This window comes from Channa argus, chromosome 2, assembly GCF_033026475.1.
Source record: "Channa argus isolate prfri chromosome 2, Channa argus male v1.0, whole genome shotgun sequence".
Lineage (NCBI taxonomy): Eukaryota > Metazoa > Chordata > Actinopteri > Anabantiformes > Channidae > Channa > Channa argus.
In genome coordinates, this window is record NC_090198.1 from 226,851 (window position 1) to 240,365 (window position 13,515).

At 39.3% G+C, this 13,515-nt stretch overlaps 1 protein-coding gene across 6 annotated transcripts in view; it reads right to left on the reverse strand.

The window, feature by feature from the left end:
* LOC137108597 (mucin-5AC-like) overlaps window positions 1-11,524 on the reverse strand; it is a 37,868-nt gene extending 26,344 nt beyond the window's left edge. For all 6 annotated transcript variants that reach the window (XM_067493405.1, XM_067493395.1, XM_067493388.1 and 3 more), the window contains exons 1-16: window positions 11,450-11,524; window positions 11,223-11,282; window positions 10,834-11,095; window positions 10,098-10,212; window positions 9,927-10,017; window positions 9,734-9,840; window positions 9,275-9,503; window positions 7,196-7,321; window positions 6,987-7,104; window positions 6,627-6,765; window positions 5,182-5,292; window positions 4,491-4,560; window positions 3,840-3,977; window positions 3,060-3,224; window positions 2,883-2,977; window positions 2,645-2,771 (exon numbers count right to left, since the gene is read on the reverse strand). In XM_067493405.1, coding sequence (XP_067349506.1) covers window positions 2,645-2,771; window positions 2,883-2,977; window positions 3,060-3,224; window positions 3,840-3,977; window positions 4,491-4,560; window positions 5,182-5,292; window positions 6,627-6,765; window positions 6,987-7,104; window positions 7,196-7,321; window positions 9,275-9,503; window positions 9,734-9,840; window positions 9,927-10,017; window positions 10,098-10,212; window positions 10,834-11,095; window positions 11,223-11,282; window positions 11,450-11,516 — 2,020 coding nt within the window. In that variant the 5' untranslated portion in view covers window positions 11,517-11,524. The remainder of the gene's footprint in view (window positions 1-2,644; window positions 2,772-2,882; window positions 2,978-3,059; window positions 3,225-3,839; window positions 3,978-4,490; window positions 4,561-5,181; window positions 5,293-6,626; window positions 6,766-6,986; window positions 7,105-7,195; window positions 7,322-9,274; window positions 9,504-9,733; window positions 9,841-9,926; window positions 10,018-10,097; window positions 10,213-10,833; window positions 11,096-11,222; window positions 11,283-11,449) is intronic.
* Window positions 11,525-13,515: the final 1,991 nt, after the last annotated feature.

Genomic DNA, 13,515 nt, shown 5'->3' on the forward strand with positions numbered 1-13,515 from the left:
AGTTCAGTACCCTAAAGATGTATAGAGAGAATGCAACAATCTCCCCTTGTGCAAGCCATAGGCAACAGTGAAGAGGAAAAACTCCCTTTAACGGAAGGAACCTGCAGCAGAACCAGGCTCAGAGTGGGCAGCCATCTGGCTTGACCAGTTGGGGTGAGTGGAAAGTGAAGAGAGAAAAGAAAAGAGCAATAAAAAGCAACAACAAAACATCAGGCAGGTTGGTAGGACCAGTAGCTGCACACTGGAAAACACACAGCTCTAAAGCCGGGGACACCTGCAGAAAGGGAAGAGAGAGGGAGACAGAGAAAGAGAAAGACAACTACTGGAGAAAACACAGACTTAATGTCATGCAGTGGTGACAACTGTGGGCTGAGAGGAGAGGAGAGAGGGACAAGAGGAGGAAAGTAGCTAACTAACAATAATCTTTATTAAAGATGAAGGTTTTAAGCCTAGACTTAAAAGTAGATAGGGTTACTGGTTCCTGAATCTGAACTGGGAGCTGGTTCCACAGGAGAGGAGCTTGATAGCTAAAGGCTCTGCCTCCCATTCTACTTTTGGAAATTCTGGGAACCACAAGTAAGGCTACATTCTGAGATCAAAGTGGTCTACTGGGCTGATATGGTGCTATGAGGTCTTCAATATATGATGGAGCCTGACCATTCAGAGCTTTATATGTAAGAAGCAGGGTTTTAATTGCTATTCTAGATTTTATGGGAAGAAGCTAGTGAATTTGAAATATGATCTCTCTTGCTAATTCCAGTCAGCACTCTTGATGCAGCATTTTGGGATAAATGCAGGCTTTTTAGGGGATGCCCTAATACCCTGTACTGTTTTGGTTGGTAAATTTGCACCACTGTACTTTGTACAAATGCCATCCAGCTGCTTACGAAGCAAAGATATACAACTCCAAAAATTAGTACATAAAGCACTTTGTTATAAACTATTACAAAACACAGTAGTATATTTTTAGAAAGCAAACATATCATCAACATTTCAAATTTCCCTTTTTGAACAGTGGCGTAAAAATAAACGTAAGCATTTTGAAACATGCCACTATTAGTCTGATACTGCCCTCCAGTGGAGTTTCTGTGCATGCATTAGAATCTCTATTATGGGTTGAGTCACTACAGCCAAAGGTGATCCATTTAGCTTGATTCATTTTCTGTTGGTGTTTCAGGTATGTAATAAACAGTGTAATCTGATGAATGTATACTTGTTGAACACTGTTGTGTTTACATGTTGTTCCTTTTAATGACACATGTTGTGTGTGTTTGTGCGTATGAGCGGTTGGGTTGATGTGGGTGTTCTTACTCTATGTGTATCACATAAAGTCCATTAATAACTTATTGTAAAAAGCTCTTTTCATTTCTTCTAGACAGCTGGTTTAAATTAAAACCTTACTATAAACAATGCAGTACTATGTAGTACTATGTAGGCCCTGCGGCGCCCTGTAGGGCGGTTGTCCACCAATCTTGCAGTTGTTGGTTCAATCCCCGGCTCCTCCAGTCACATGTCAAAGTGTCGTTGAGCAAGACACTGAACCCCAACTTAGTTGCTCCCTCAACAGTGTATTAGTGTGGGTGTGAATGGGTGAATAAGAAGAAGGGAGCCAGAGATGGAATTTTTAACTGCGAGATTGGTGGACGACTGCTCTACCTTCCTACGCCACAGTCGCCCCATAAAAGGGAAATACATGTTTCAACAACGCAAAAGCAATTATTTCTGTTCTTATTTTGGTCAAATTATTAATCTTTGCATTATAACAAATTTGTAAAAGCCAACAAAAGTGGACACTGCAAGAAATAATTCTTGTAAAGTGCAGTCCTCAAAGAGTTCAAAAAAAGCCCTGATAGCCACAAGGGGAGAAATCATTTTGACAACCAACAGCACCAAAATATGCATAATACAAATACAAATTTTTATCCAGATTTATAAGGTGTCCACATTATATAATTTCATGATATTGTGTTTCATTGTTCATATTCCTAAATTAATTTGTCTTTAATCGAATTATGACAAACTAACATTTAGATGTTCATGTAGGGTTTCTGGGGCTATAGATGCAATATTATGAATTTGCAGACCACACGTCGAATTATCCCTTAACAAGACACCGAACCCCCAACAGCCCATCCCCATCCCCAAATGCACAGTACTAGTCCCGAGCCTATAAATTTGGGAGGGTTCCATCAGGAAGGGCAGCAAAACCTGCGCCAAATCAACATGCAGATTAAGGATCCGCTGTGGCTACAATGAACGTACTTGATAAGCTGACAGGACAAAAAAAAAAACAACAACCTATGAACATGAGAACTTGAAGGAGAAAAGGTGCGAAAACAATGGTCAGCGAGGTTGCGAGGTTGTCAGTCACTGTAGGTCTCTCTGTGTCAGTGCTGAGATAGACTGTCCAGGGTGTATCCCACCTTTTACTTAATGACAGCTAGGTTTGCACCAACAATAAACATATTTGTCTGAAATTTTTGAAGTGGTGCTGCTACTGTGTGTGAGCAGCCTAGTTTAACAAAAAAAGAGTGCTCACTAGCACTTTTTCTAATACTCCAATAAAAGAATCCAATTGGTCATTTGGACAAGCTAGTGACATGCAAATCAAATGGCATGCATGACACTCATTTTTACTGCTTACCACAGATTGTGTTCCTCCAGTTGTTGATCTTGATTCCTGCAGCTGCACAAGCATGGACATAGGAGGAGACTGCAGCACACATGCAGTCCTCACTTTTCTCACAGTTACAGCTGTCATACATGCAATTCTGTGAGGAAGCAAATTAAATAAATGGCACCATGAGGTCATATTGTAGGTCTGGAGACTGATCTGGGTACAGATCACAGAAAAAATTTAAACTTGTAGTTGTGAGACTTACGTCTTTGTAAGGTTCAGGGCTGATTTCTGGATGACAAGAGGCAAACACTCCCTGAGGATTACTCAACATGGAGCACCAGTGCTGGGCATACTTTTCTGTCATCAACAGATAAAGATCTGCATCAGAGGCACTGATCAGCAACAGTCATAATAAAGAATCTAAATAAGTCAGACCTACCATTATCCAGACTGAGACTGCATGGTTTCTCAAAGTTACTCTTAATATCTGGGCAACTACCATGTGTCTTCCAGCTGTTGACAAACCCAGCTGCCGTGGCATCTTGAACACCACTGAGCTTGAGAAAGTCATCAGCTTGGTTCTTGTTGAAGTTCCCACACAGACCTGCAGGCAGACCGCAACAGATCTTTTAAGGATACAGTGGTGTGAGACTTTTATTTGTTGCATGATTTAGAATTGCCATTGCTATGAGAGTATGTTATTGAGATGAAAGAGACTGCTGAACTAAATATGCTGGCTGGAAGTGTACTCCAGTTGCTGGTAGAGTTAGAGACCAGAGTTCTACCTGCATACATGCCCCTGTTTTAAAGTGAGTTAATCCTCTTTGGCAGGTTCATAAATTATAATAAATGATACAAAGTCTCTAGTTTATTAACATTTCAAGCCACCTGTGATTAGAAAAACCTTTTTAAAGTACCATTTCTCAGATAGGCTATAAATTGTAGGATGTCTGTAAGGTTCTCAATACAATTGCTAACTTTTTGTTGTGCTTTATCATTGTGTTATAGTGAGTAGTATTCCCAATGTTTATACTTGTGTTACTTTAAAATAATGTTTTTAAATAGAGAACATTGAATATAGTATGTTCTAATAATAACACCGATTCCTTTTATAACCATTAAAACAGTGGGTATGCTGTCTGTGGAATGACTTAGTGCTGTGTTGAACACCTATCGTCTATATTCTAAAATCACATTTAAATTATTTTAGTGTACAAACCACAGGTCTTGGCTTTGTAGTCAGTGTTCACTGTCATGTAGAGCTGCATGACTGGCTGAAGTTGCACTTCCAAAAGAACACCAACAGACGTCTGGACCAGTATGTAGAAAGATGATGCTCTGATGGCAGAGATCCCAGCTAAGGGTTAAAAGAAAGATTAGTCACTGACCAAACAGACATTGCTCATGTTGTTCCCAGCACCATGCTACACCCTTACCTATGTTTTGAGTGCATTTTATCTTACCCTCAAACATTACATCATAATGTGTGTGATGCAACAAGTAACTGAACAAATGTGTCAGATTTATGGTGGAGTGTTTTATAGTGTTTCACTACAGAATTAAACAGCCCATGTGGCCACACTGTGTGGTGACTGTGGCACAGTAAGGTAGAGCAGTCGTCCACCAATCCTGCAGTTGTTTGTTTGATACCTTGCACCTCCAGTCAAATTTCAAAGTGTCCTTGAGCAAGACACTGAACCCCAACTTAATTGCTCCCAGTGAGTGTTGGCCCCTGTATAGCAGCTCCCCCATTGGTGTTTAAGTGTGTGTGTGTGATTGTGAGTGCGAATGGGTATTTACATTTACACTACGTCTTGTTCTATATGTAAGATTGTCTAAGGTGAAGACTGTACTGTGGAGGGTTGCTCACCAGCTGCAAATGGTAACTGAGCGAAGATGCCATTCACAAAAACTTTGCCATTGGGCTGGATGGTGATCACCTTTATTTGAGACATGTTATTAGTGAAACTTTTACTGTCAGAATGTATGTTCAGGAGTAATTGCATCACGATCAAAAAATGCATACAAACCTGATTGACTACCTAACTTAATCGAGTTCCAAGATGCTAGTTTGTTTAAACTACATAGTAAAATAAACTGAAATCAATGGCTATCTGGAAATAGAATTTATAACTCTCTTTTGGGCTATGCAATGGAAAACTGTGCTTACCAAACTTCTAATCGAGAATTAAAACTAAAACATTTTTTTACTTGGGCAAAACACAAACAGAAGTTCCATCCACTGCGCTTCATGCTCCGGGCAAGTTTAATGATCAAGCAACGATCTAACACAGATTATTGTCAGGAACTGACAGTGCAGAAAGCTTAGTGTGCAGATCTTATGTTTGTTTTTTTGCATTTGGACTGTTTTTCCGTCAGGCACCAGCAGAGGTTTGTTTGGAAATGCAGGCTTTCTTTTCTATTTATTCTCCTTTGTTTTTACAGAAAATGCTAAATACACATGAAGTCATATAACACATTGATCACATTATACTATATATAGATAAAGGTTAATCTATATAAGATGTCTATTTTCTTCAAGGATCAAGTATCATACTCACATTAGCCCCTCCAGACAATCCTAAGGTGACAGACTTGAGGCAGGTTTCACTTTCAGTCAGTCCACACTGCACCAGTTCTCCTAGTACCACAAACCTGGTTCCATTGCATTCCTAAAAAAAAGTCAGAAAACGAATGAACTGCTATTGCATGGAGAAAACATATCTGCAAAGAGCAGTGCAGAGGGAAAACAATAAGAGCAAAAACGTGGCAGGGTACTATTAGCACCACTAACAATACTTTTATTGCAGTAGTGGTAATATTGATTTTACTAGTAGTAGTAATAATCATAATAGTTTTAGTAAAAAGTAGTTGCAGACTATTTCCGCCTACTTCCAGACTGATTCCACATTCCTGTTGTTTTAATCTATGTTCTTAAACTGGTATACAACAGTGTGGTAAAAACGAATCCGAGAGGCTTTCTGCATCCTGACTCATTACTCTTCCAGTAAGCCACCAGGCCGCCTATCACTGTTTATGAATCAACCCTTAAGAAAACATTGAACAGACATGACATACGCGACAGGACACCATAGAGGAAGCCATCGCTCTCCAAAAGACAGGTTTGCCAAAGACCACCGTGACACTCCACAACACTACTGGGAAAATGCTCATAATGACTTCAGAGAATCAAGATCTGACCACTGCTGCAGTGGACCAGTCAGAGCCCAGACCTCAACCCAATACAGATGCTCTAGATGCTGTAACCTCAAGAGAGCCAGTTAGACCAGACAACCTAAAAATATGGCTACATATTATGTCTAATCAATGATGTTTGCATTTTGTTGATTCATAAAGGGTTCTTTTTTATCTCACTCATCATTCTACATTGTGCCTCAATGCAGAATGTCACAATTCCCCAATATTAAATTGTATCTATTTATGGACAATATGTCTAACTGTGGACTGATGAATATCTAATGTGTTGAAGATTACTTTGTAACCCTTTCCTGCTACATGAAAATCAACATCTCTCGATTGCAGGTCTTCATCACCTGATGCTGCTAAAAAAAGCACCTTGACGTTTAGTGACATAAGCCTAGTGGTGCCATTATATCTCCCACCATCACTTAGTATAATTAACGGGTGTGTACAATAAAGACATTTCAGATCATGAATGTTCATGATCATAAATGTGTTTTATTAGCTTAGAATTAAGATTTTTGTTGATATTTGTGATTTTTGTGAAACTCAAATCACATGTAGTGATTACTTTATCCAGAAAACCAGAAAATGGGAAACAATGCCAACACTTGTTTTTGCCACTGTATATGGGATGTTACAGAGATCACATACAGTACATGCCTCCACAGCTCTAAACATATCCATCCCATATCTTTAACCACTCATAAGAGTTGCAGGAGGCTGGAGCCAATACCTCTTTGGGTTTGTATTTTGGTGATGTGCATTTTTACCTGTGTACTTGTGTGGTGATGGTGTATTGTACCTTAGCCAGAATGTAGGAGCAGTCCCCATGAAAGGTATAGACCTTTCCATCAAATGTATTGATGTGTGCTCCCCCCTCCACAGAGCACGTTCCTGAACAGTTCTCCTCCACACATGTCCACTGGCCATTCTCACACACGCTATTGGGACACAAAAATCAATCTTACTTGCAAGTGGACAGTTGATTTAGCAATGTCCAACTATCTTTAAGCCATTACTTTACATACTAGGCTTAACTATGCTTAACACACTCTGGACACACTGATAAAACATAATAGTTTTCTTAATAAGTTTTTTTAATCAAACGCATATATTTCCATAATACTGAGTTTTTCTTTAACTGCCATACTGTATATCATACCATTTTTTGCAGTTATTGGAGTATGACTCTCCAGGTCTGTAATTTTTACTGTTGTAAGTGCAGGAGCATTTGCTCAGTGGGACACAACCTTTCCCATTTAAATCATCCAGCACCATGCCTGAAAGCAACCAAAGTGTTATTGTAGTGAAATACGTTGTGTACATGCAATGCAATTGTACATTTGTACAGTGTGAGTCACTATGCTTTACCTGCTGGGCAGAAGCATCCATCGATACAGTGGCTGTCACAAGTTTGACTGGCCTCTGGATTGGAACAAGTATCAGTGCAGGGACTTCCACACTCGCTGTAGTGCATTTCATGAGGACATGACTTCCCTGTAAATACACAGGTTTTTTAATGCAACTTGACTTATATGATCTCTGTGACCTGTTTTTGGCTGCTGAATATGGCCTGCCCCCAGTTCAAACATGTTAAGGATGACCGTTCATTTAGTGTGATATCACTGTTTGGTTAATGAGGCACTAGGTGTGTAAGCGACTGTAAAATAAAATATATTGATATTAGAGCTGATAATAAAGCAAATAATAATTTAAATTCCAATTAATTACAGGACTGTCCATATTTAATGAATGGATCGTAAATTAATTGCACAGTTTTTTCTACTCAGAATTTATTGGAAAGGGACACTTTTCAAGTGTTAATATTCTTCTCCCTTCATCAAATCCCTGATCTCCCTGAAAGTCCTAGGAATTAAACAGCAGTTGGACCACGGCTTCATGATGAGATGCCTTTTGGAGTGGATCTGACTCCTATATTTTTTAAATACTGTTCAAAAACACAGTTTTGGTTATTAATTAGTTTTTATTGAGAAATGAACAGGCTGAGTTTATGAAATAAAACTACTGCGACTGTGGCGCAGGAAGGTAAAGCACTCATCCACCAATCTCGCAGTTGTTGGTTTGAACCCCAGCTCTGCTGGTAATATCTCGAAGTAGTTGCTCCCAGTGAGTGTTGTCCAGATGCATAGCAGCTCCCCCATCAGTGTGTGATTGTGAGTGCGAATGGGTGAATGAGATCAGTGTAAAGTGCTTTGAGTGCCAATAGGTAGAAAAGCGCTATATGAGTGCAGAACATTTGCTACAATAATTTATATGTTAATGTTTGGATTTTTATCAGGTTTATATCAGATTCAAACTTAAAAATCCCATAAATGAAATACATTAATTTTCCCATGTTTAAAACATGATATTTAGTCATAGCACCAGACCAAATATCAGTGCCTTGTAAACATTACACGCCTCCAGCTTCAGCTCTTTGTGTCTTTCTGATCTGTGGGGACTGCACACACACCTTCAGAGCAAAGAGGCCAATTGGTTTAGTCTAGCCTGCACAGGGTCCACTTGCGCATTTATTATTGTGTGTGATAAATAAGTCTAAATGGTATATGGTCTGCACTTATATAGGGCTTTTCTATCTATTGGCACTGCTGCTTATTCACCCATTCACACTCACAATCACACACAGACTCATACACTGATAGGGGAGCTGCTATGAAGCTGGCCAACACTCACTGTAAGCAACTAAGTTGGGGATCAGTGTCTTGCTCAAGGACACTTCTACATGACCAGAGGAGTTGGGGATCAAACCAAGAACTGCAAGATTGGTGGACGATGGCTCTACACCACAGTTGCGCCAATGATTGATGTTAGTGTGTTTGTGGAGGAGCTGAGCCCCACCCTTTGTCAGACACAGAGAGCAGAGAAACTGCATGATAAACACTATAACTGTAACTTCATTAGGGTTCTCACTCACTGCATTCCTCAAGAGCAAATACAATAGTGAGAGTAGGACAGCATTGCTACTTAAAGCCACTTGCACTATCAAGCCCTGCACTGGTTATTATAAGCTGCAAAAAAAAAACTAGTATGGTTCTAATTGTTTTAACACTGACAGCCCTAATTACTATATATGAATACAACAATCTACAAATAATAAATTAACTTGCGTTAATTAACCCTTAAACTCCACTTTCTCACTAAACATCAAAGGAGGAAAGGCACAAACTGCACAATGTGTAAAATATACACTGTATTCTGTACCTGTTTAATTAACATCTGAACATGACAACACATTTTAAAGGCGGAAAATTCTGACTGCCTTAATGAATACTTAATGACTGAAGCATTTTTATTGCATCTTTTATGTTATGTTGCTCAGTGTAGTTTAGAATTTCTTCCAACTTTAGTTTGATTTTTTGTGTTTCTGTCTTTAGATCAAGGGATTTAATATTTAAACACAATTTTATATGACTGTTAAACTGTACTCACAGCAGAGTTCTTTGGTTCTCCAGTTGCCTGGTTTGCCACCAGCATGGACACACTGTCTGGAGAATTCAGACACAGTGTTGCACAGGCAAAATGCGTCTCTATGGTTATCTATGCCATCGCCACAGTGGCAGAGGTCTGTAGCACAGGCAGAAGTGAAGGAGACAACATCCAGCAGACTGTGACAGCTGTTGAAGGCCGGTCCAGTAAGGATCTGCTCACATAGTGGTTTCTAAAGGACAGGGAGACAAGCAATACATTTATTTTGCAGTAATATATTGTAACAAAGACCATCTACATTATCCAGAGGCAATTCCTTCCGGTGGTGGCTGTTTACCTGGACACAAATTGTTTTGACTCTAACTATAAGGGGCTGTTGGTCAGTCACTGGATGAAGTTTTCAGCATTGACTGGAACAATTAGTTTTGATTATGACTTCCACATAATGAAATGAATTCTCACCATGTTATTGCAGCTTTGTGAAGATTCTGATGTGTGGTCAAAGCAGTTTTCAGTTGGCCCATCCATTTTCCAGAAGTTGGCAAAATCCATGGGAGATATTTTCACACCTGTTAGAATTACATTTACAGAGACTGTCTTCAGTTCTGTGGCAATGCCCTATGGGCTGAGGTTAGCAGAAAGGATCAAAGAGTACCATGGCTGTAGAACTCATTGTAGAGCTGGACCCCATTAAAGTCTCCACAAAGACCACAGGTTTGATTCTTGTATTTCAGATCTAGTTCCACCTGGAAGAAACCATGTCGCACATATAACACAGCTACACATGCTTGTCACTTATATATATAATTTATACATATAATTTTACCAGAAATGAGTCTTCCTCATTCCAGATAGCAACCAATCCCAGGTTTGCTTTGATTTTGATGTAGGTGGGGCTTTTCTCTATGAACACTCCTGCTTGACTGAATGGTAAAGTGACTCTGAAAAATGAAAAGTAGTCCCATTATTGAACTTTCTGCTCCTAGAGTCAAAGGGAGATACTGAAAGTAGCCTATTGCATTTTCCCAATGTCTTTAATTTTGAGTGTTGTAAATGATCTGCATTTATAAAGCGCTTTTCTACCTATTGGCACTCAAAGCACTTTACACTGCTTCTAATTCACCCATTCACACTCACAATCACACACACTCATACACCAGTGGGGGAGCTGCTATGCTGGTGTCTAACACTCATCGAGAGCAACTAAGCTGGGGTTCAGTGTCTTGCTCAAGGACACTTCGACATGTGACCGGTGGATTGAACCAACAACTGTGAGATTGGTGGACAACCACTCTACCTTCCTGCGCCACAGTCGACCCTAAAGATTTTCATTTCTGTAGCATGAGTGCCTGCAAAAAACTCTACCAAAACAGACAATTGTAAAAATCAACTTTAATCAACTTTAATTTATTAACTAAGTTACACAGTGTTACTGCAGTGTTTAAAAAAACGCCACAAATAGAAGTAACATACTGAAGCTGCTATGGCATCTCCCTAATAATGTAAGCAGAGTGGAAAACGTATATTGTTTATAGTTTATATCGTTTTTAGAGCAAACTTACGTTTCGCCATCAATGCGCACCAAGCCCTTGGAGAGCTCCACCACTGAGCCCTGCAGCTTCATAATGATGTTTTTGATGGTGGGGTGACTGTTAGTCTCCTGTCTTCTCATCTGGATGTTGAAATCCTTGTAACTGCTCCTGCATGAAGAAGTCAGGACATAGTTGCAAGTGGAGCGCAACTGGAAAACATCGCCATCAAAGGTCTTGAAGTGGAAGTTGCCCCACGTACTGCAAACCTGCCCATTGTGGATGGAACGCACACCTACAAAGGCAAATCAGGACATGATTTCACCAAAGCCACAATAATCTCCACACAAATAAATGTTCACACATTGCCTTCTTAAGAAACCAAGAAGTTTATGGTTACTACCAACACTTAACATGCTTACCTTCAATCTCTTTAGCAATATGGGACATGGACGAGAACCCGTTTACCGCAGATTTTGCTTCTGTTGAAAGAAATCACAGTTATTTGTCAAGTAATAATAATGAAATGTCAAACTACATTAAAACACAATAAGGCTCAGCTTTGCTGTAGTCCACAGGTAAACATTTGAACTGTTAAAACCCTGTTAGTGGTTTTGTCAGGTTGCCTAATGGAGTATAATGTATGTACCGGTGTGCCAGACGCCAACGATTGCAGACAGCATCAGCCATAGCAACCACTCTTTGGCCATAGCCATTTGCTTCTCCACAGGAACACTGAGAAAGGTCGGTGGGAGGTTCAACTTTTTATACTGGGGACAAGGTGTTAATGTTGCAGGTGAGGGAGTGGCATTCCCATAGCTGCACACTGTGTGCATAGTGCACTGTGATTCATTCAGCAGCTGCTGGTCTTGCCCTATATCCCATTTATTTCCATGGTCCCTGGTTCACCAAAGGGCTAATATAAGGAACATCAATTGCTTACAAAGATACTCCACTACAAGTAAAAGTACCACTTCACATTCTTTAATCATATTGAAGTACTGATTTTGAGACTTGGACACGTCTACTCCAGATTTATTTAATAACTAACAAAATTCTCCAATACAGAGAGACATAGACAGACAAACATTCACACCTACAGTCAATTAACCTAACGTGTATCTGTTTGGACTATGTGAAGAATGTTTGGAGGAATCTCACGCAAGCACAGGGAGAACAAACTCTACACAGAAAGGCCTCAGCCTTTCTGGACCTGAACCGGTAACCTTCTAGCTGTGAGGTGGCAGTGCTAACCACTCATTTAACATGGCCTGATCTCAAACTAAAATGGATACTTTAATTTGACTTGGTTTGTTTTTTTATTAATAATAAAGTGTGGTCCTGGTCATTGCTTCATTTTTAAATAGCTGCATGTTGTTGTTTTTCATTGTGCAACTTTATCAAGTGTAGCAGAACACCAATGGAAACGTTGAAAAAGTTTAAAAAAAGTAAAATCTCTATCACTAAGAAAAAGAAAAAATGCCAATTGAGAACCAATGATATTCTTTAATAAAGCACAAAAACCCATGTACTGATGGAGGGAAGGCATAGCAGCCATCAACAAACAATGGTGTCAATGCTTTGACTTCAACTGTGGCGCAGGAAGGTAGAGCAGTTGTCCACCAATCTCACAGTTGTTGGTTCAATCTCCGGCTCCTCTGGTCACATGTCGAAGTTTCTCACTTTTAAAGTGCATGCTAAATTAGTAATTTTAAGGTAATTTTTAACATTTGAACAGTCACAGTATGTCCTGTATTTCAGTAGATGTAGTTAGATTTTACATGTCAAGGAAAGGTTCTATCTTTTCAGGCTCAGAGACTCAGATTGAAGTTTCGCCATTATTCAAGCTTTAAGTAGGAACACCCACAACTATCAAATCTGATTTAGATGTTTGGGTATAGTAGACTCATATAATGAATACATAGCTTTTGATAAACAAAGACTACAACATGCTCTTCTGAGTTATTTTGTTTGCTTTGCTTTATCACATTGTGACTCCAGTGATAAGGGATAAACCTATTAAAGGTGTGTGAAGGTGTCTTTATTTTCTTATCACCACCAGTCATCTTTAACAATAGCAAGACTGAACAGTGACTCAACATGAATGGAAGGCTGAGATTATTTAAATTCACTTACGTTCATTATAGGTCCATTAGTATTTTAATGTCCACCCAAAATGAGATATTGTGGCTGCCTAAGTTGGTCTCCTGGATGCTGCACAGCCATGGTTGTATGTATGCTACACAACAGCACTAATGAGCAATTGTTGTCAGTCATGCTGTTGTTTTAAAGAAAGGTCTGTAAATAAAAATATATCTTATGTTCTGGTGATAAAAAGGTGAAATGGTTGTTTGACAATAGTATTTCCAAGGTGGCACAATGTATGTCTGAAGCCTAAACAAGAAGACAAAATGTTTTTTAAATTATGGGACAGGCTATTTTTGTATATTGGTATCTTGTAAGCCCATGAAGACTGGGCATTTAAAAATGCATAAAATTTTAAGAATAATCAATCAATGATGTAACGTTCACTGCTGTGAGCCAGACAAACTAATATTCACTAACTGCTGACACATATTTTATTTAAAGAGAAACACCTAAGCCTTAGTGAGGACCAAGAAAAGTATTTTCTTTACAAAGAGAGGACATTTTGGGCGGTCATAACTTGTTCAAGGCACAGGTTTAAATGGTAAATGTTCTGCACTTATATAGCAC